This window comes from Pseudorasbora parva, chromosome 9 (assembly GCF_024679245.1).
Source record: "Pseudorasbora parva isolate DD20220531a chromosome 9, ASM2467924v1, whole genome shotgun sequence".
NCBI classification, from domain to species: domain Eukaryota; kingdom Metazoa; phylum Chordata; class Actinopteri; order Cypriniformes; family Gobionidae; genus Pseudorasbora; species Pseudorasbora parva.
Genome location: NC_090180.1, coordinates 11553789 through 11575498, shown reverse-complemented (window position 1 = coordinate 11575498; position 21710 = coordinate 11553789). Strand labels below are relative to the sequence as shown.

At 38.6% G+C, this 21710-nt stretch overlaps 2 protein-coding genes across 2 annotated transcripts in view; one reads left to right on the top strand and one right to left on the bottom strand.

Moving 5' to 3' along the window:
* Positions 1-5958: 5958 nt before the first annotated feature.
* rnf2 (ring finger protein 2) lies at positions 5959-14466 on the bottom strand. Its single transcript, XM_067453921.1, has 7 exons — positions 14349-14466; positions 13442-13552; positions 12039-12199; positions 11270-11485; positions 9185-9457; positions 8865-9036; positions 5959-7035 (listed from the first exon to the last, which is right to left on the bottom strand). Exons 2-7 carry the CDS (start codon positions 13526-13528, stop codon positions 6934-6936), a joined length of 1011 nt encoding a protein of 336 aa, XP_067310022.1. The 5' UTR covers positions 13529-13552; positions 14349-14466; the 3' UTR covers positions 5959-6933.
* Positions 14467-15550: 1084 nt separating this feature from the next.
* The window catches only part of niban1b (niban apoptosis regulator 1b), a 28789-nt gene continuing 22629 nt past the window's right edge, over positions 15551-21710 (top strand). The window contains exon 1 of the mRNA XM_067453919.1: positions 15551-15839. Coding sequence (XP_067310020.1) covers positions 15785-15839 — 55 coding nt within the window. The 5' untranslated portion in view covers positions 15551-15784. The remainder of the gene's footprint in view (positions 15840-21710) is intronic.

Sequence of the window (21710 nt, the reverse complement as noted above, 5' to 3'; positions counted from 1 at the left end):
CTTAATTTAGGTTGATGCCGTCTTGAGGTACGTTTACATATTTTAGCTGGGAAAACTCAATCAGGGCATAGCCTATACATCTCTGACCGCCTTATCGCCTTAAGTAGAGATCATCTTGGGCTCAACCTTCACACGTATCATATCATGCTACTCTTCCCAAACTGGCGGTCCAGATGATGAGATGGACAAATTCTGGACGCCCAACTTCTGGATACTGGGATCAGATGAGCTTCTCCTGATTGGCAGGGATTTAAACAGGCATGTAGGCTCAGGGAAGGATGGATATGAGCTGCGCCACGGAGGACAGGGGTCCACAACCTAGACTGCACTGAGGCTCAAGACATCGCCATCGGCAACACCTTTTCAAGAAGCGACCCTCGCCCCTCACAACCTACCACACTGATGGGCGCTCCACATAAATCGTCTACTGGATGCTATGTAGCAGAGACCTGAGGCGAGTGATCGATGACAAAGTGGTCCCTTTAGTCCAGGGCCGTAACCACCACATTGAGGGGGAAAAATTCCCTCCAATAATTATAAACTGACAGCTCTCTCCACACATCCTTGTAAGTCATTGGCCAGGTGATGCACATCAAGGACGCAAACCATCACTCCTCTGAGACACGCCAGCCATCCTCAAAGGATGGTTTGACTACTTCTCACAGATCTCTAATGAAGAGTTCCCAAATCCACCAATTCCCAGCCCTGAACCCATTTCTGGATCCATCCCACCAATCACTGTAGCCAAAGTACTTGCAGCCATCAATAAAATAAAGAATGGCAAAGCGATGGGACCAGACGAAGCCTGGAAACTAATAAATGGGACGTTGGAGGGCTGAGATCCTGGTGCTGAGATCCTGCTACCACTCTTCAATCGGATGATCGCAGAAAACAAGTCACACCGAGCCTGGACAACCAGTGTCACAGTGCCAGTCTGAAAGGGAAATGGCGATGTGAGTGAATGTACCAACTATAGACCCATCTGTCCCCTGTGTCATACAATTAAGAATTTTGAAATGATTCTTGATGGGCGCCACCTAGCATTGCCAGCACCATCCTAAATCAATGCAGTTTTGTCAAGGGATGTGGAAAGACTGATGTTATCCACGCTGGCTACTCATGGAGAAACATCAAGAGAAGAACAAGAAAGTCCACATTCCGTTTCTGAACTTGGAGAATGTGTTTGACCGGGTCCCGCATGAAGTGATCTGGAGTGCCTTTCCATCACACCAGGTCCCTAAGGCTTATTATCCCGTACATTTCATTTGTACAGAGAGTCTGGTCACTCTCCAATGACAAGCGTTAACTTCCTTGAAGGTGAGTACTCTGTTGAAGATTAAAACTATTGGATCTGCCATAACCAATCGCTAATGTTTGGTCATGACAAACCATAGACTGTAGCACACGACATCAACGTTATCGTTCTCAGACACTCGCTCTGTTCACTGATTGGACCGGTTAAATTTGATCAGAGAAAACCAGAGAATCTACCTGCAATCCCAGATGGAGTACTGAAGGAAAATTAAAATTGAGGCTAAATGCTAATGCCTGATGGACCAGAAGACAACATATTATGCGGTGTTTGGTTTTAGTTGCCCAAGCATCCACCCATGTGTGAAAAAACTATTTCTGGGACCCATTATTAACTATAACAGCATACTGTCCATAGAGTAAGTAAAGAACAACATTTTGTCTAATGATTGTCTAAATCAAAATTCAAGAGTGACATCACATGACTATTACTAAGAATACTTCATTCATTGACAATGCAATAGATATTGTTAAAAATTCCCATCCCAGTTAATGTATAACAAAAAGGAAATAAGGAAACAATGAAATAGATTATTTGTTTAAAGACTTGCAATATTTAGTTTGTTATTCAACCGTTTTACTAAATAGGTATAATATACAGAATTATAACTAAATATTAAAATACATTTTTAACTGAAATTATAATTAATTAGTAGAATATAGAATTAACAGTTATGATGTAACTTTTAGGTTAAACTTACTATTAGTCATTACTCCTTAAGTTTTCTTTTTATGACTTGATTCAAACAAATACTTTAAAATGACCTCGAATGTAAAAGTAGCCTAACATGTTTAGAAAAAGCATATAATTAGGACACAATTCCTCACGCTTTGCTTGAAAATATTTCTGTTGAACGTCACCGGCACAGACGTAAAGATGAATAAGCTCTCAAATTTCTGTAAAAGGACGTTGTGTACGTGTGGTGCATGACCTGCTTGAGAACAGGCTTCAGGCTGTCACGTGATCTATAGTGAACACAGCGTACCTCTGTGGAGTTTCTCTGATTTAGGAGGTTAAAAACACCTTGTAGTAGCAACAACACACCAACAATTGTCCCAAATGTCCAAATAGTGGCATGGTGCCCATGCGCTCAGATTTGGCCCAGGAGTTTCTATCACCCCCTAAACAAAGGAAGAAAGTGTTGGAAGCGTTCACATACAGAGCACCAATCACAACACAAGCACATGTTGTACTGTTATCTCATTGGCTAAAAAGGCTTGATTCAGAACTAAAATGTTATTGAACAACAACAAAAAGGTGTTGTGCCTTGAACGTGAAATACGTGCTTTGCTTACTAACAACATTTGCACATGATAAACTGAACAGTCAGTCCAGGAACATAAAATACAAGAAGATAGACGGCAGCAGATGCGTGCAGGGTTCTTTAATCACACACAGTCGGGAGCAGATAGTTAAAGAGAACCAATTACACAGACAATATTTCATCAGTTATGGTGTGTAGATGGACTGTGACCAAGCATTTCCGGAAGTTTCCTTTTCCAGATGCTGAAGAGATAAACATGAACATAAATGGCTAATAAAATCAAATAACATCCTCCCATTTATATATAGAATAAAATAATGTATTTATTTTATTAGCCATTTAAAATAAAATACATATTCAGTATATTAGACTATATGAAAATAATTTCATAACACAAAATATATCAAATGTTATGAAATTATTATTTCATATAGTGTAATAAACTGAATATATATGCATTTTATTTATTTATTAATACATTTAAATACACAGGAATCAACAAATCATCCATAAAACGAAACCCAAAATGATCTGCTTTATAATATCATTTTGCATATTAGAGACTTATGGTCAAATGTATCTGGACAGTCAAACATCATTCCGGTCATTTCAAAGCCATGAACTTTGCTGCTATTGCTTCTGCTCTGCTAAACGTTTTCCACTGGATGCTGGAACATTGCACAGGAACTCTTTCAGCAGAAATTCTGACCGCAGAGCGTTTAACGAGAAGATCTGAATCGAATGAATCGGTTTGACAATTTGTCAGTGTATGGAGGCTTTAATCACAGACAGGGAATACAGGTCCTGTTACTCACTGTGTGTCAAAACATGAATATCTGATTGTTCAGCGCACTCTGTGGAACCAGTCCAAGAGTGTTCTCATCCAGCCCTCAGCTCTTTCGGACAGTTGAAATAAGGTCCTTAGTTGTGACTGCCAGGAAATATCTGCACAAAGTTGCCATCTGCAAATCACTGAGTGGCAGGTGGCATTAAACTACAAATGCTGATGACGCAATGACTAGTTTAACATGAGCATCATCAGCATATTAATAGATTTTCTAATCTCATGCTTACATATCTGTTTAGGAATGCTGTGAGCATCAGATGAACTAACAAGCAAACACATGAGCAGATGCCAACTGACCTAAAACAGTCAACCCTGAAGGGTCCAGAGATAATTTTTTGATCTGTGAAAATGCCAGACGCTTACGGTTATATGGGCATACTGTCAGGGGCTTTTACAAATGCATTGTCCATCTTTTGATGTGGGAGGTTGCAGCTCTCAGCCCTTTCAAGGCAGCGGGGTGTTAGCACCCCTTCCATGACCCCGACCGCGTTAAAGGGATAGTTCACTTTAAAATGAAAATTCTGTCATCCTTTACTCACCCTCAAGTTGTTTCAAACCTGTATGAATTTCTTTCTTCAGCTGAACACAAGGTAAGATATTTTGAAGAATGTCAGTAACCAAACAGTTAACTGGAGCCAATGACTTCCATAGTAGGAAAAAAAAATACTATGGAAGTCAATGGCTCCAGGTAACTGTTTGGTTACTGACATTCTTCAAAATATCTTACCTTGTGTTCAGCTGAAGAAAGAAATTCATACAGGTTTGAAACAACTTGAGGGTGAGTAAAGGATGACAGAATTTTCATTTTAAAGTGAACTATCCCTTTAAGTTCAAGACCGCCCTGAGAGTGCTAGTTAAAACACATTTCTGAGACTGCAGTGAGGGTCAGCTGCCTCCCCGCTGCGAGGCTGTAAAATCCATTCTGAATGGCCGCATATCAATGCAGAACTGACACAGACAGGCACTGACTGTACATGATGAACCACGGCCTGCCTGAATCTCTTCTGGACATATAAACGACTGGTAGGTCACCTGAGGCCATATTAATAGGCCGCTAGGGAAATGTCTCGGTTTCTTAAGCTTCAGGAAGCAAGAACAGAGAAGGTAATTGTGAATCAGTCCATAAATCAGATGTTTTATATAAAGTTTGAGATTATGACTGTCTATGAATTTCATTGCTTTTGAAAACAAAATATCAATCCTAATGATGCTAGATCTTTTCTCTCATCTGACGCTTTGCATTGCACTTGATGTTAGGCTTGGATGCAGCTGCTCGGCCACGGAAACCAATTTCAAGCTCTCTACGCACTGTTCTTGAGCTAATCGGAAGGCCACATGAAGTTTAGAGGTCTGTTGTTATTGACTCTGCACAAATTGGCAACTTCTGCGCCCTGTTCACCTCAGCATGTGCTGACCCCGCTCTGTGATTTTACGTGGCCTAAGACTTTGTGGTTGAGTTGCTCATCTTTCCAATTGCTCCCACTTTGTTATAATACCACTGACAGTTGACCGTGGTATATTTAGTAATGAAGAAATTTCACGAATGGATTTATTGCACAGGTGGCAATCTATCACGGTACTACACTTGAATTCACTGAGCTCCTGAGAGCGACCGATTCTTTCATAAATGTTTGTAGAAGCACCTGAATGCCTAGGTGCTTGATTTTATACACCTGAATTCAATGATGAAAATGAGACGATGCATCTCAAGGGGTTTATCCGTAAAGAATCAAATTTGTTACAATGATTTGGAGGGGTCCCAATACTTTTGGCAATAGTGTGCATATACTGACTGTTTGTAAGATATTTTTAATTGTATGTTTTAAAGTATCTTATGCTCACCAAGGCTGCATTTATTTAATCAAATATAGTAAAACACTAATCCTGTGAATGTTTTCTATTCAATATTTCAAATACCTTTGCCATCATCTAACTTTTTTTGTTGTTACAAATATCCATTGTCATACGGCACATTGTTATGATGCCTGGATTAATGTGATGTACTTTGTGTTTTAAACAAAATAAAACATTTTAATACTTATTATTGGCCAGAACATGAAAATAATTGTTTAACAGAATATTATTGGTTTATTCTCAATTTATAAAATAGCTTTGTGGGACCTTACTGTGCAAACTTGTGACAAATACTTCTAAGTTAATCATCTGTTTGTATTGTGGTATATTTTTACACCATGGCATTTTTTTTTCTTTCACTTTTCTATTGTATCACTTGCCATAGGCTTAAATGACCTCATTTATTCATTTCATTTCTCATTTATGCATTTGGCTGATGCTTTTATCCAAAGCGTCTCACATTGCATTCAAGATACACATTTGGTCAATTCTTGCTTTCCCTGAGAAACGAACCCATGCCCTTGGCGTTGCTAGCACCATTGCTCTACTGTTTGAGCTATTGGAAAGCTGACCTGAGCACTCAACGCCATCTGCTGGGGATGTGTTTTTACTTCTCCACTATACCGGAGAACTTCAAAAAAAAAAAAGCTATTGCATGACACAAAGAGCGTGACACCAGCATTTGCATACATTTTTTTATTTTCCAAACAAAGAACGCTGTATACATTTTTTTTCCCCAAACAACAACATGAACTCAAATGTATGCCAAGGACGTCAAACTAAAAGTACTTCATGCTCTAAAAAGTTTTTCCATGTCTTGGATGAAGTGTATATGAAATGCAACTATCAAAAACTGGGTCCAAATGTACAACTGCCAACTTATGTTATTATGAAACGGTACTGTAATAGCTGTAACAATGTTGTCAATTTACATTTTCCAGGTAGTTATTCTATAAAGTGATGTAGTATGTACAATCCCCAAAACATCTGACGACCAACACACTAGTACAGACTAGTGACATGACAGTGCCATGTGAACCAAGCCATCACATTGTACTGGTACACAGTGGGACGATGCAGTCTTGTTAGTGAACAAATGTTGCTGCTACAGGAGTGGTCTGTCAAAAAATGCACTTAAAATCTCTTACAGTTCTGCGAACGTCATTGGTCAACTCTGATAATAAAGGACAGCGGCATTGGCTATGAAAACCACCTTCCGACAGAGTCTTTCATGAAGCACTCAGTATTATTTCTTCATGGTGTTACCGTCGCAAAATATCCATTTTGACTAAAATTTTGGCGTGTTGAAGGCAACGTCCGAGTCCTCTTGACTCAAAAACATGTAACAATGAAATGATTGTGTCAACTGAAAGGGTGAGAAAAAACAAACAAATCCACACTGGTTTGACTTCCATGGCCCTCCCACCCATTCCTAAAGATAAACCCTGGTCTCGTTCTCATACAAAAAGACAATAAAATAAAAAAAACTAAAACAAAGCAGCCACAGTTATTGAGGAGCCAGGGCACCCGAGACTATTTTACTCCAGATTGAGGAGAAACAGCAAGAAAAAAAAGAAAGAAACAAGGAGAGAGAAGAGAGGATGAACCATCATCAGTCTGTCCCGGGTCAGCTCGGACCCTCGTGTCTCACAGGATTCATTTGTGCTCCTTCGTTGGAGCGAAGTACAACTCCATGGGTTTGTTGACTTTCCAGTACTTCTCACTTACCAGCTCCAGAGAGAAGGAGCCGTTCAGGACCTGGGAGGGGGAAAGTAAACTGTCATGCTGAAGAAATGCACGTATGACACATAAAACAGGAGTCCAATGGCAGGGATGGAAATTAACTTTTTTGTCCACCGGCCACTGTGGCTGGTGGATTTCAAAATCTACCAGCCACTCAATGTTTTAACCAGCCACTTTCTTGTTTATAACCGACAATGTGTAACTGCACGTGAAAATTAATACTACAAGCTCAACACTACTTAAGCTGTTAATTTAATCTCAAATCTCAATGAAATACTTACATTTTTTCTTTCACTCTTATACACACACAAACCATGAACTGATATACATTTCATTAAATGAGTAGGGCTCTGTGTGCCATTTTTTTTTTTTTTTTACCTGGATGTGGCATTTGGATGATTCGTGGTCTTTTATGGCTTCCAGTTTTAGGTTTTTAGTACCAACAATGAAACTCCTAGTTTTGGCATCTCCTGAAGCGTGTTGACGACACACCGAGCAGAACATTGTCGGTAGAGATGCACGAAAATAAAAATTATTGGCTGAAACCGAAGCACTAAAAGAAATTATGCCAATTATCCATTGCATTTATGGCTAATGCTGTGACTGTGTAACTTTACTAAAAATCAAGGCATTGCAATTGCATTAATTAATATTAAAGTTTCAAAATAATAAATCAATTACAAATTATGCAAATATTTATTTAGCACATTGCAACAACCCACAGTATAAAATAAAATTCAAACTAAAATGTTTAACTCGACCTCACTCATGTGTACATTAAATAATAATGTACAGGTCTACTGGCCTGCAGAAAGGTACAGAAATTGAATAAAGTAATCAAATGTAAAATAACTGCATATTTAACTGTTTAAATGAAAGATTAATCCTTACTAAACTTACAAAAGCTATTCAATCAAGAGCAGTGAGTGATGTCCTTTTGTTTGACATTAAACATAGCACTAAAGGCTACTTCCCCTTTAAGACCTAATAGAAGGATATGCGTCATCTTTCACGAAAGTTCACTTAAGGCATATTCAGACTATGTCTGCTAGAATACTCATCAAGATGAACATGTTGGCATACTTTTTGTGTATGCCAACTTTTTGTGAACATGTTGGCATACTTTTTGTGTGAGTTTGTCTGTTTAAGCACAAGACTTGAAAGAGAACTCAATATTTGCGCGCTGTGAGACGGGTGCGCGCTTCCGGATGACAGTGACGGATCTTCTCTCAAGTTCTTATTTGCGTCTTCTGGCACTACATCCGGGTAATGATGGCGAAAACGACTGGTCATATTCGGACATACGGCCGCACTCGCATGCACTGAATACAGTTTATAAAGAGGGGAAACAGTTTGCTATTTTTATTTACCCGCCACGGTGGCCGGTAGGTGAAGCGAGTTTACCCGGCACAACTCAAAATCACCCGCATTTGGCTGGTGGCGGGTGCTAATTTCCATCCCTGTTTTGGTTTTCAAGTAATGGTTTTCAAGTGATGTCACACTCGTATGAGAAGACCAAAATTCAGTATTCACCCAATTGATGCAAACTACACAGACAAGCAAATCATCCATAAATATGAATGTAACACTAAATTAAATGTTATGCATAATGTGGCTTAAAAGCATTAAAGAGTCGCGTTGTGCGTTTTCCTGTAGAAAACCATTATAAAATCCTCCAGGTCTCTGTGCCATTCACATGAAAACTATTAATTAACTGCATTAAAATTTAAATTAGTGTAAAATCAGATGTTAAATGTTTACCCTATTATGATATTTAATATAAATGCTTGGCCATATTGTGCCGTCCTAGATGTCTTTAGTAGGAGAAGCAGCACCAAACTCACTGTGAACTGGTTGTTTGCTGTAGGGATGTAGATGGTGTACTGTTTTTCACTGGCTGCCTCTACGTTGATGGGGCTTCCTTCTCCGTTCTTGCGCATTTCCTCCAAAGCCAATCTGACAGCCAAGTATTTGGAGAGGTGGTCCACTGTTGCGTTCCCCGATGTCTTAATATACCTGGTAACAAATTCCATATTCAAACTCAGGCTAAATAAAATATAAACCAGAAACTTACCTAAAAGACAGCTAAAACAACAATAAATTGGTTAAGCAAAGCTAATTACTTGCATATATGTTAGCAAATACATTAACAGAGATGGCCCACCTTGTCTGCGCTGCGTCTTCTTTCTCCATCAGCGTCGGGTGAGGGCGGAACACCAGCTCAATCTCGCTGGCCCCGTCCAGTGCCAGGTCACCTCCTCCGTTCTCTGTGGCATTGTCCATGTCCAGTCCTGAGTCGTCAGAAGTTTTGGTTCGTTTGATGCTGGGCCCGGCCTCTTGGTTACTGTGCACTGATGCGTTGCTGCAGTGTGAGCTGTCCCCATTGTCCTCTGCCCCGCTGCCATTTTCGATCTGGTGCTTCTTCCCTCGCTGGAGTCTATAGTGTCCCGGTGGTGGAAGTGGGAACACAGTAACAAACGGAAAAAATTGTTTTACATTCTGCAGCTGTCTTAAAGCCAAGTCATGCGTTATCATTTATAATTAACTAAAAGAATAGCACCCTACATCACAACTATAACAATAATGGCACATAGAAATTATATTGAGAATGAATACCCCATTTACTTTGCTAGAGCACATTACTAGTCTTGTGGTGAACAATTAATCTATGCAAGTTAACACGCAGAAAAAATGTTTTGGAATGCCGTTCCTTCTCTGATGACATCAGTTTGAATAAAACTGGGGCTGGGGCAATAAATCAATGCATTGCAATTCGTGGATTGATTCTGAGATTTTCTGAATGCATCGCGATTCTCTCTCGAATCGATTCTGAGCTTAGTTTTTATCAGCAGATGGTGCGCTAGGCTAGTTTCTAAATCGCACGCTCAAACGCTCGGGAAGAAGAGCGCTAAAGAGCTTTCGGGCAAGTCTGAGAATGTACTTGCACCGCTGAATGCTTTTATAACACGAGATTAAAAGGGGTTCTAACGCGATTTCAGAAAGTATTTTTCGAGTATGGCATCATAAAGGGCATAATTCCTTGTATGGTTACTTCTCCCAGATGAGCTTATGCATACATTGACCAGAAACAGAGCAAGAGCATGCTCATCAACAAGCTTTGTTCGGGTTACAGAACATCGGCAGTGCTGTCTTTTTTTTTTTTTAGACCACAAAATCAACAATGTCACTAAATAAGTGCTTTTATTGTGGTTGTGAAGAAAAGATAAACTTGTTCAGCGTTCAGCTTTTTTTTGTTAATGAAACGGCTTGTTTGTCCGGAGCAGCAAAGGAGTTCTGGAAGTGTGTTTGTTTGTTCATGGTCATGAGTAGAAATAACTGGCGGTGAGTGAAACTGCATCAAATGTCTGTTTTGTTGGCAATCGGCACACAAGTGCATATAACACAAACATAATGTGAATCAAAAATGATCCAGGGATAATGCCATGATGTATTTTGTGTGTGTGTGTTTGTTTGTGACTGTTTAGCTCCAACCACTACATGCCTGCACAAGCTCGGATGTTTTTGGAAATAATCTGTAGTGTCTCTTTCTTTTATAAATATAAAAAAACTAAAGATAGACTGAAGATATGAAGGATGCAATACTACTCTATAAGTACTCAAGATTAACATGAGACTGGGAGAAACTGTGTGTTATGTACCCTTTAATGTAAACAGCCCACTGCAAATACTGTAATTGGCTTCATTAATGAATGATTATTTTATAGAAGGTTCAAGTGATGTGTGCAAGGAAATGGATGCAAGCAGAGTATGGCTGTTTTATGCACTGTATCATGCATGCAGTGCCATCTGCTGTCAAAAACTAAGCTCAGAGTCGATTCGAGAGAGTCGCGATGCATTCGGAAAATTCAGAAACGCTCAAATTATTGTCCCAGCCCTATTGAATATCCTTTACCACTACCCTCCAACAGTCATTCTGTGAACGAGGGATGGAGTGGAGGTTCCACTGTAAAACACTGTCACAATACTGAAGTTAAGTCAGTTGCAACTTCAGGGTCACAGGGACTTAAAAAAGGCAGGGGACAGAACTTTGAATAAAAAGTAAACGTTATTGTCTGCTGGTCTGGACTCTAATATAGTTATCATGTTATAAAGTCTGTTAATTGCAAGACATAATATTTAAAATCCATTCAAGCTTTAACTGATTTCAGCATGTGAAGGCAGTGAATAAGGTATATGGTAACACTAGAAATAGCAAAAATTCCACATGGATGTATATCAGCCATCTAACCTGTTCAAGGCCTGGATTTTTAGGCCCTCTTCAATACTGTGGCTGAGCGCCTGCTGGTTGTTGTGCTTGCTGATGCGGGCCAACACTCTCTCCTGGTGGGCTTCGTACTCGTCTCTGCTGGGGTAGATCTTACTTATCAGGGCGTCAAAGTTGGGGTCTGGACGGAGGGAGCGCTTAGACACCAGCTTCTTCCTGCATGTTGGACACTCCTTATTCCTGTGATCCAGAGAAGACATGAAAATGAAAAAGTGACAATGCAAATATACAGTTTAAAATAAGCATGAAACCATATCTCATAATCCATATTCTCGAATGAGAAAAATAAAATGTAGGGTGAAATTTTATTTTGATTGGATCATTTGCTAATCGCAAAATTCTCATTTGAGTGACAGGTTGCTAGAGGCAAAGGATCGTTGGCCTGCCCTGAAACAGAAGCTGCGATATTCTTCCAAATTGTGACATATTTGCAAGTGAAAAGTCTTCTCAAACAAGACAAAATATATGGAGAGACATGATTGTGCCCATCAGGAATTGATTGGGTGGTTTATTTTGATTCATGACTACGAGGGCACATGCATTAAAACAAATATAATGATGTGCAGAGGAAATCATTTATAAGAAATACTGCAATTTTCTATAATAAAGTTTTGATTAAAGATTATGAGGGCACTTGTTATTTTTTTTACTATGATATGCATTAACATTGCAATATTCAATTTAGTATAATATAAATCTGCGTACATAAGTCCTATGGATAACACAAACCCACCCCGATCTAAGTGCAGTAATGATGCAGTCGGCACAGAAGCGGTGCAGGCACTCCTTGGTGGTCATGGTGTTCTTCAGCATGTCCAGACAGATGGGACACATGAGCTCGCTGTGTAAGCTGCGCGGGGACACGGCAATCTCCAGACCATCCGTGATGGCCTCCTAGAGGGGCCCAACAGCACAAAAACTGCATTAAAGGGAGAGTTCACCCAGAAAGGATGACGTTCCAGACTTTCGTTCATTTTCTGAGCACAAATTAAGATATTATTGATGAAATCCAAGAGCTCTCTGACCCCTCCATAGACCGCAATTTAATTAAAACACAAAAACACACCAAAATAATGACTTCCTTCAACAATTTCGTTCTAGCTTGTGCAAGTCTCCTGAGCAGTTTCCATTGTAAGTACAGTGCAGTGTTGTCAAAAGTACTGTCCACGATACCAAATCGGTACTGAAATTTAAAAAATGTGACACTTTGAGTGCTGTGGAGCTGTAATAGTAAATACCTCTGATTAGCCATTGTGCTCACATATATTCATCAGATGTGCCTGTGATTGGCTAAAATGATCAATGCATGGCAGCGTTTGAAAGCACATGGAAGTGTTTTGAAAGCGGGATTGTTTAAAAGCACAAGCTGATGTCAACCAACAGATAGACGCATGCATTCAAACACTCGCATGTGCATCTCAGTAAGCTCTCTGTGAAAAGCGCCATTGATGTTTATTTACAACATGTTTGTGAAATGCTGAACGTTGTTGGCCTGGTCCTGCCAGAATCAGAACAGTCCTACCTGTAGATTTCATTTGTTTAATTTGTTTATTTGTAGATTTTCATTTGTTTCATTTGAGTCTGGCCACTTTCCATTGACAAGCGTTAACTTCCTTGAAAGTGGGTACTCTGTTGAAAATTAAAACTATTGGATCTGCCCAGAGCCACTCTGGATCTGCTAAAATCAATCACTAATGTTTGGTTGTGACATATGTCACCTCAAACCACAGACTCTAGCGCACAACATCAACGTTATCGTTCTCAGCCACTCGCTCTGCTAGCTGATTGGACCGGCTAAAATTTGATCGGAGATTACTAGAGTTTATACCCTAATCCCAGACGGATTACTGACAAATATGTCTGCCAATCACAGACATATTTGATGAGCATGGGAGCACTATAGCCAGTCAGAGGTGTTTACGATTCCGCTTAACAGCACACAAAGCGTCACATCTTTAAAATTTCAGTACCGATTTGGTATCGTGGTCAGTACTTCTGACAACACTAGCTTGGTCAACATGCTCCTGTGAACAACATCGGCTGCCGTTTGTCGGCAGGGTTTCACCAGCTAGCATACGGTCAGAATCACACTTGAGAAACCTAAATGTACAATAATTGGCATATGAATTCTCTTACCTGTGGAGTTCTCTGTAATTCATAGAGACTAAGCTCCCATGTCTTGCTGAGGGGTTGAACCCCATTCGTCTGAACCGTCTGTGTCATATTTATACACTGTCTCCTTCACCTCTGTGAAAAAAACGCCAAAGAGATCTTTACTAAAAACCTACTATAAGGAACAACATGATGTGATGATATGCAGAATCAAAACAAAACCATAGCATGTTATATGTCAAAATCCATACATGAATAAATATTTAGGACTTATTGAAAACCTCTTGAAGACAATGATCTTACAATTTTCAAATATCCTTGTTTAGGTCAAGGACAGCAAAATTAATTTTCATCATGACCATCTCTGACAACTGACATCTGAGGGATGTTATGGTCTGATGACGTTGGTTTAAGCCGAAAGTTGGCGCGTGATTACGTCCATTAAACACTACGCATGTTTACTTTAATCATCAACTCTGCACGTTTTGTTTTAGATCATCACACTATAATAAACCACTAATTTGTCTAACCCTGCTGTCACAGAGCTAGCAGGCTAAAATTAGCTTCTGAAGGCACTTATAAGTCTTTGTGTCAATGAATAGACAAAGCATTTTCCTGTACGTACAAAGTGTCCTTTGAATGACTGTGTCTGCTCTCCAGCAACGTACAGAACAAACACAAAACTAAATAAACGGAAGAGAGAAAAAAATAAGGAGGAAATGTTTTATCTCCTGCGCTGTCATGAAAACGTATAGCTAACGGCTAACTCTCTCTGCTAATCCAGATGCTGTATTTACAGGCTCCATTAAATCAACTTTGAACTCAGTGTCGACGATATTGTGACATACAACCTTTTGCGATAAAGAAAACGCCAATCTCGACAACTAGCAAAAATATATTTTTGTACAAACGCAGCTGTTTATATACTTACATTTCAATGTTGTAAACACTCTCTCTCCTGCCAGCGCGATCTACTGAGCTCAATATGGCGGATACAGTGGCCCCGATGATTTCTGGGAAATGTGGTATTTTTCACAAACCTAGTCACTTTGATAATGTGCAAAATTTCATTTTCATTTCACATTTATTTGTATAGCGCTTTTCACAATATATATAGTTTCTTAAAAATTAAAAAAAAACTCAAATAAATTATTAACAAGTTGATATAAAATGTGGTTTATTTGAATATCATTAGCTATAACAAAACTATGAAAAAGCTCATTCTGGCCCCATAAGAAAAATAAATCATGCTTTGGTAAATAATGACATAAGTCACGATCATGAGTAAAAACGAGCTAAAATGAACTTGACATTTAAAAAAAGCCACAATTATGAGATAGCTTAGCTACAATGTAAAAAATGTTTTTGCTTTAAGTTAAAACAGCTCAAACATGGATTTTAAATTAAGCTTGTATGCCGTCAGTTATGTAAAAAGTCTAAATTTTTAAATAATTATTAAATTGCATTAATTTTGTTATCGTTAACAAAACATTTTTTTTTCTTCCATACACTAATCACAACCATGATAAAATATTTGAGCATCATTATTAGTGCATTAAGAAGAGGCTAAACCTAAATGCAAACTGTGCCTCTAGGGGGGAGTAGAGTAATAACATATGCCTTTTTGATAACTTTTAAACCATATCTCTCTTTTATAGGATTCGTTCCGCATAACAATACACAAATCACATCTTTGAGTGTTTTAACAAATGTGCTCTTCTTTTTTTAATTGGGAGTCATTTCAACTAGAGGACGAACGTTTATTTTCTTCGTTTTATAAGCCTACTTTGTAGACAGTCTCTCTCTCTCTCTCTCTCTCTCTCTCTCTCTTTCTCTCTCTCTCTCTCTCTCTCTCTCTCTCTCTCTCTCTCTCTCTCTCTCTCTCTCTCTCTCTCTCTCTCTCTCTTTCACGCACGCACGCACAAACTCAGAATAATCGAGGAGGACTAAAATAAATATAAACTGCGATGTATCCTAAATACTATTCAAATTAAATCATTGTTATGCCATGTCTTGCGAACCCGTTAATCCATTGATCTTTTGAAGTTCTTTTGAAAATAACTTTTTTTTCGCGGTAAATAGGCTACAGAGATGTTGGAGATTTGTAAATGCGCTAATAAACAAACACAACAGTATAACGTTACATATAAAAGCTTTATAAAAAAAAATGACCTAAATATTGTTCGGATGTTGACAGAGCTGAGAGGATAAGCGGGCGGCGCTGCAGTTTGAGGAAGTTTGAGATGCTTGACTCACAGTTTATTTGCGCTCGTCTATCTGACAGTCAAAATAGCCGCTGTTCTTGAGAACAGAATCGGACTAACGGGAAAAAGCCTCCGCTCGGACCGGGACAAGCCACACTGCACAATGGGAGCATCCTCATCCAGCCTGTTGGACGAGAGTAAAATAAGCTACATACGAGGTAAACGAATTTCTATTTTGTACTCGAAAGTCTATATAGCCTACATAACGGTTGAAGCTTTCTTATGTTTAAAGTTGAGATTAATGATCATTAATGGGGCTTTCTCTCGTGTAGCCTATTTATGTATTATGTTGGATTGTGTTTTAAAGTCAATTCCTTTTATCGTTATATTAGTTAGCCTATTGTAGGCAATTGAAATCCAAGACTAACCTCCACATCAGACATGATGCATTTGACCTAGCCTACTGTAGTGCAGGAAATGTCATCAGTTTCATGCAGTGCACAGTGCACACCCACCCAAACCGCCTACCACACCTTTAACCCCACCTATATCACCAGTTATCCCGCAGCTCATTGTAAATAGCTCAGTTTAATAATTCATGTCACTTAGTTTACGCTGCTGTGCATTTACATAATGTTGAATATCAGCAGACACCTAATATAAAGTGGCACCATAACTTAATGTATGCAACAAGGAGGCTGTAAAGTATTATCACCATTCCTTTTTCCCAAAAGATTCACAGATTCAAATATGCGTTGCAAAGCTCTTTTGCAGCGCTCTCAGAATCAATGATATACTGCCACACATTTGATTTGACTGGAATGTCACACATTCTGAGCGCATATTACTGCAGAGAATGGGTTTCCTTCCCCTGATGGGGAGCACAGCTGTTTCTGCATAATGGGGATTGTTTTGCTCTTATTTCATCTGGCCAGCAGTGAGCAGGAAGTATTGGACCAGAGTGGAAACTCATTCCAACATTCACTTCTCTTTATTGTTCAGTCTTTTCAATCGAATATTTACCCCCTATTTGTTTTCTGACTTACAGTCATGCGAATGGTGAATAAAAGGGGGAAAGAGAGAGAGAGAAAAAATTAAATTCTGCATGAGTTAAAGTAGCCTATTTATGAACTTAAGTTTGTAAGAAAAGTTGAATTTAATAAATTGCTCATTATAGACATTATAATCTCCCTAGTTACAGTGATATTAGCACATTATAGAAATTATAATGTCCCCAGTTGCAGATATATTAAGTAGGCTACACCTAATACAGCTGGACAGATAAATGGTACTATACTCGTATGATCAAAGCAAAAGTACAACACACACATAAAAGCTGACATAGTGACATCAGATTTGTGTGGTTTAGCTGGTAAACTATTAGCAGAATAGGAGTATAGGCTGTAAACTGAAAGAGAAAGGGCTTCAGTCTTGGAGTGAATACTGCCCTTGTGCTCCAAAAACTCAAGTTATTTGCCACGTCCCCTTGGCTTTTTTTTGGGCTTTGGCATGTATTTGCTCAGTGCTGTCCAATGTATACACACACAGGTTAAATGAGGACTCGGATCACTTCAGGGTTTGTGCTGTCGTCAAAACGCTGCATGTTTGATTACATTTGTGTTCTGTCCCATAACAGTTAATTACTTGCCATTAAACATTCCTCATGTAGACGAAAACAAAAAGAATAGGCATAAAACAGTATAGGGGTGTGGGCTGACGTAACAGATGGTAAAAATCAAAACAGCACCAGCATATAAAAGCTGCACAGAATGTGTCCTTAATTATGATGCGCTATTCACCACTCCCTCCTCCACTAAACCCCTAAATGATGTCATGGGTTTTTGGCACTAACTTGGATTGATTTAGCTGAGAGGGGGCCTGATGTGCTCTGGACTCTCCTTCACATGCTATAAAGTGACCCATATGCTGCTGCTAAGCACAACTGTGAAAGCCAAAAATGTATGATTATGTTTTGTTTAGCTTGGTTTGGTACCATAAATGGTAACACTTAACAATAAAATCCCATTAGTTAACCTCAGTTCATGGATTAATTAACATTAACAATGAACAATGCATATGTTACAGTATTTATTAATCATTATTAACGTTAGTTTTAAAAAATAAAACTCTTCAATGTTATTTAAGGTCGGTTAATATTATCTACAATTAATAAACACTTTAAAAAATATATTCCATCGTTAGTTCATGTTAACTAATGTAGCTACAGATGACAAATGTTGTAAAGTGTTACCCGATAAATACAATACAGAACAAATGATTGCATGCCATACTCTCACTGTTTTTTAGCATTTAAATGCATGCATACAGTAATAATTAGTACTTTCTACTGGTGTGTAATCACATACATCCAATCACTGCATAAGTTTAGGATGAAATATGACTGATCACCTAATTTTACATTTACATTATTAACAATAAAGGTTCTAAAAGGATGTTTTTGCACCCTTTTCCATGCACAGAAGAATCATTTTGGGTTCCCCCAGAGAACCTCAGGGAAAACTTCTAAAATTAAAAGCATTTTTTAGTGTGAAGATTATTTTAATTATCTTTTTTTTATTTTTTTATTATTCACTATAAATAACCTTTTGTATAATACAAATATTCCATGGATGTTAAAGGCTCTTAAAGGAATCATATGGATGCCAATAAAGAACCTTTATTTTTAGGAGTTGGACAATGACATTCTAATAACCTTTAGAATGACATCCCATAATAAAGTCAATGTATCACATAAAAAGATTAAGCATAGTACCACTAAAATGGATTATATTAGAATGAGAGCTGTTTAGTCAACTGATATTCAGACCATTTTGATATTAAAAAATATAATTGACTATATTATGAGAAGATTATTAATCCACTTATCATGCTGTATAATGATGGCACTACTTTAATATTGTGGTCTGGTGGTCACAGCACAGTTTAAACATCATTCTGGGCCCATTGAGGGGTGATGGCACCTTGCTGAGGTGTCTTATTCAACTTGGGCAAATTCCTCTGAGAGGAATCAGATGACAGATGCCATGCTCTGTTCTTCTATAAATGTTCCTTGTCCTCTTGCCCTTTTCTAATGCCAGCAACTCTGGCATTAGGAGATAATTGTGCAAATCTACAATCTGGATCCACTTTCCTGATGCTGTTGTTGGAGTGCTTGAATGCCATTCTGTCCATATGTACTTGGCCACTTACTCCGAGCCCTTCATTTAAAGTTTGCAGCGGGCTCTATGGGGAATAGACATCAAATTAAAGGGTTAGTTCACCCAAAAATGAAATTGATGTCATTAATGACTCACCCTAATGTTGTTCCACAACCGTAAGACCTCCGTTCATCTTTGGAACACAGATTAAGATATTTTATATTTTAGTCCCAGAGCGTATCCAAGTGTATACACACTTTACTGTCCATGTCCAGAAAGGGAATAAAAACATCATCAAAGTAGTCCATATGTGACATCAGTTGGTTGATTAGAATCTCTTGAAGCATGGAAAATACATTTTGCTCCAAAAATATCAAAAACTACAATTTTATTCAGCATTGTCTTCTCCTCCATGTCCCTCCAAAAAGAATCAAACGGTCAATGAATCAGTGAATCGATCAATGATTCGGGTCGCCAATGTCACATGATTTCAGCAGTTTGGCGCTTCAGAACTGCTGAAATCACGTGACATTGGCGACCCGAATATATATAAGGCTCAAGGCTTCTATTCCCTTTCTGGACATGGACAGTAAAGTGTGCATAGACTGCATATGCTCTGGGACTAAAATATAAAATATCTTAATCTGTGCTCCGAAGATGAACGGAGGTCTTACGGGTGAGGAACGACATTAGGAAAAGATTTGTTTTTTACTTTTTTGTAGAAAAAGTCAATGGTGCTTTCATAATAGTGAAGGTGTTGCTAAGTAGTTACTAATGAGTGTTGCTAGATTGTTCTAGGTGATTTTTCAATACATTGTTATGCAGTTGCTTGGGGGTTTCAGGTGGTTTCAAGGCATCGCTAAGTGGTTGCTAGGAATTTATATTTAGTTTTTTGGGTGTTCAGGGTGTTAAATACACTCTCTGAAACAAAGGTACAAAAGCTGTCACAGCTGTCGCCCTTTCTACCTAAAGAGTGCATATTAATGCTTCAAAGGTACATAACGGTATACCAAAAGTTGACATATTAGTATCTAAATGATAACATATTAGAACCCTTGAAAGGGTACCACCCCAGTGACAGCTTTTGTAAAAAAAAAAAATTACCTGAGAATGTAGGGCTAGGGTGTTCCACTTACATGTTCTGTGTTTGTTAGGTTGTTCAAGGTTCAATCCTTGTTCCATCCATCCATCCATCCATCCATTCTCTAAACCACTTATCTTCTGTAGAATGGTGTGGCTGTTGAAGCTTTTGGTTGTACTTTTGTATTAGGTTTGTTCAATCCTTGTTCTAGCTATCCATCCATCTATTCTTCAAGACACTTATCCTCTGGAGGTTGGCGTGGCTGCTGAAGCTTAAGGTGTTCTGTGTTTGTTAGGTTATTGTTCAAGGTTCCATCCATCCATCCATCCATCCATTCTTCAAGCCACTTATCCTCTGGAAGTTGCTGTGGCTGCTGAATCTGATGGTGTTCCGTATTTGTTATGTTGTTTAAGGTAATATAGGGCCTTGCTATGTGCTAAGGATTGTGGGTGATTGCTAGGGTTTGCTGGGTGATAGTCAAAAGAACCCACCCACATCTTTATGGAATTCTGGCTTAGGTACCTCCTTCAATGTAAATCTAAAATATGTTTTCCTGTTTATAGCCTGCCACGCAGGTGAAAAAAAACATAGAAACATAGCACACCTCTGTTCAACAATCAAAGTTTTAAGGTACTGTATCATTCATATGCAGAAAAAGCCTTGGACAAGATATTAAGAGGTTTTGAAAGAAAAAAAAAGGGGTCTCTGGGTGTGTTTCTGCTGTTGGGAGGAGTATCAGTCAGTGAATCAGTTTGATTCTGATGGGAGGAATAAGAGCTTCATTCTGGGACACGTCCCAAACCTCTAGAGGAGAACCGTTCAAAGCCTCTGACCCACACCCTCACAGATTCATTTCATGTTTCTAGTCACACACTGACATACGCACTAAAACAAAACTGATATATGTGGCACTCTATCATGCCTTATTCTAAACCGACAGTAATGTTAAGTGTTTGTATCTCAACCTCAACACCTCATTGCTTGGGTTTAACAGAACACCACCTCATACTGAGTCCATCAGCATAACAATTTGAGTGAATAGATGAATACAATTTTTTTCCAAGAATTTAGAAGTTCTCTCATGCTTTTTACAAAGTTTGTGTCAGACCTCCTGATAATGTTCTTGAGTGTGATCTGAGATGATTAAGGACTGAAACAACCTCCTAAACCCACACAGACAGAATAATGTAGCTGCTCCAAGAACTTCTCACTTTTGCTGAACCACATGCTATTTTTCAGTTTGGACTGGAGGGACAGTGGAGAGACAAAGAGAGTGCTACAATCATGTTAGTTATGGAGCTGTCTCCCTCATTGGGCGGTTCATGCTTCAGATCTCTTCTGCAGGCCAAGAGGTGATGGGAAACGCAGGCTCTCAGCTGGTCATCCAAACCACTGGACTTACAACTCTGCTCTGATACTTTAAACATCGACAAGAGTTAGACAAGTGGTTTCCCCAGTAAAACACTGTAAAGTGCTGTAAAACAAGACAATAAAGTGTAAATTAGTTGGCTCTCTAAAACTGTATTGCAAGCTGTTTGAGCTGCACGCTCACTGTTAAAAATAAAGGTTTTAAAAGGGGGGTTTCGCAGCAATGCCACATTAGTAGTCAGCTATTAAAATAACATTTTTTTTCTTAGGTAAAAACCTATTTTTCCACTATTGTGCAATGGACAGGTTCAATAGACATTAAAGGTGCTTCATGAAACCATCAATACTAATAAAAAATCTTTACTTTTAGTTATTGAAATATTTCCTATACCTTTTTAGGTATGCTACTTATTTAAAACTATATTTTCAACATAGAAACTGGTCCTGAAAACGTTGTTGCACAGCAGTGAGAAAGCAGCCGT

Coding starts and splice junctions, on each gene's coding strand:
- rnf2 (XM_067453921.1), bottom strand. CDS start 13,528: ATGACACAGACGGTTCAGACGAATGGGGTTCAACCCCTCAGCAAGACA. Junction 9,458..11,269: donor AAAATCCAGGCCTTGAACAG/GTTAGATGGCTG, acceptor GGGACACTATAG/ACTCCAGCGAGGGAAGAAGC. Junction 7,036..8,864: donor CAGCAAACAACCAGTTCACA/GTGAGTTTGGTG, acceptor TCCCCCTCCCAG/GTCCTGAACGGCTCCTTCTC.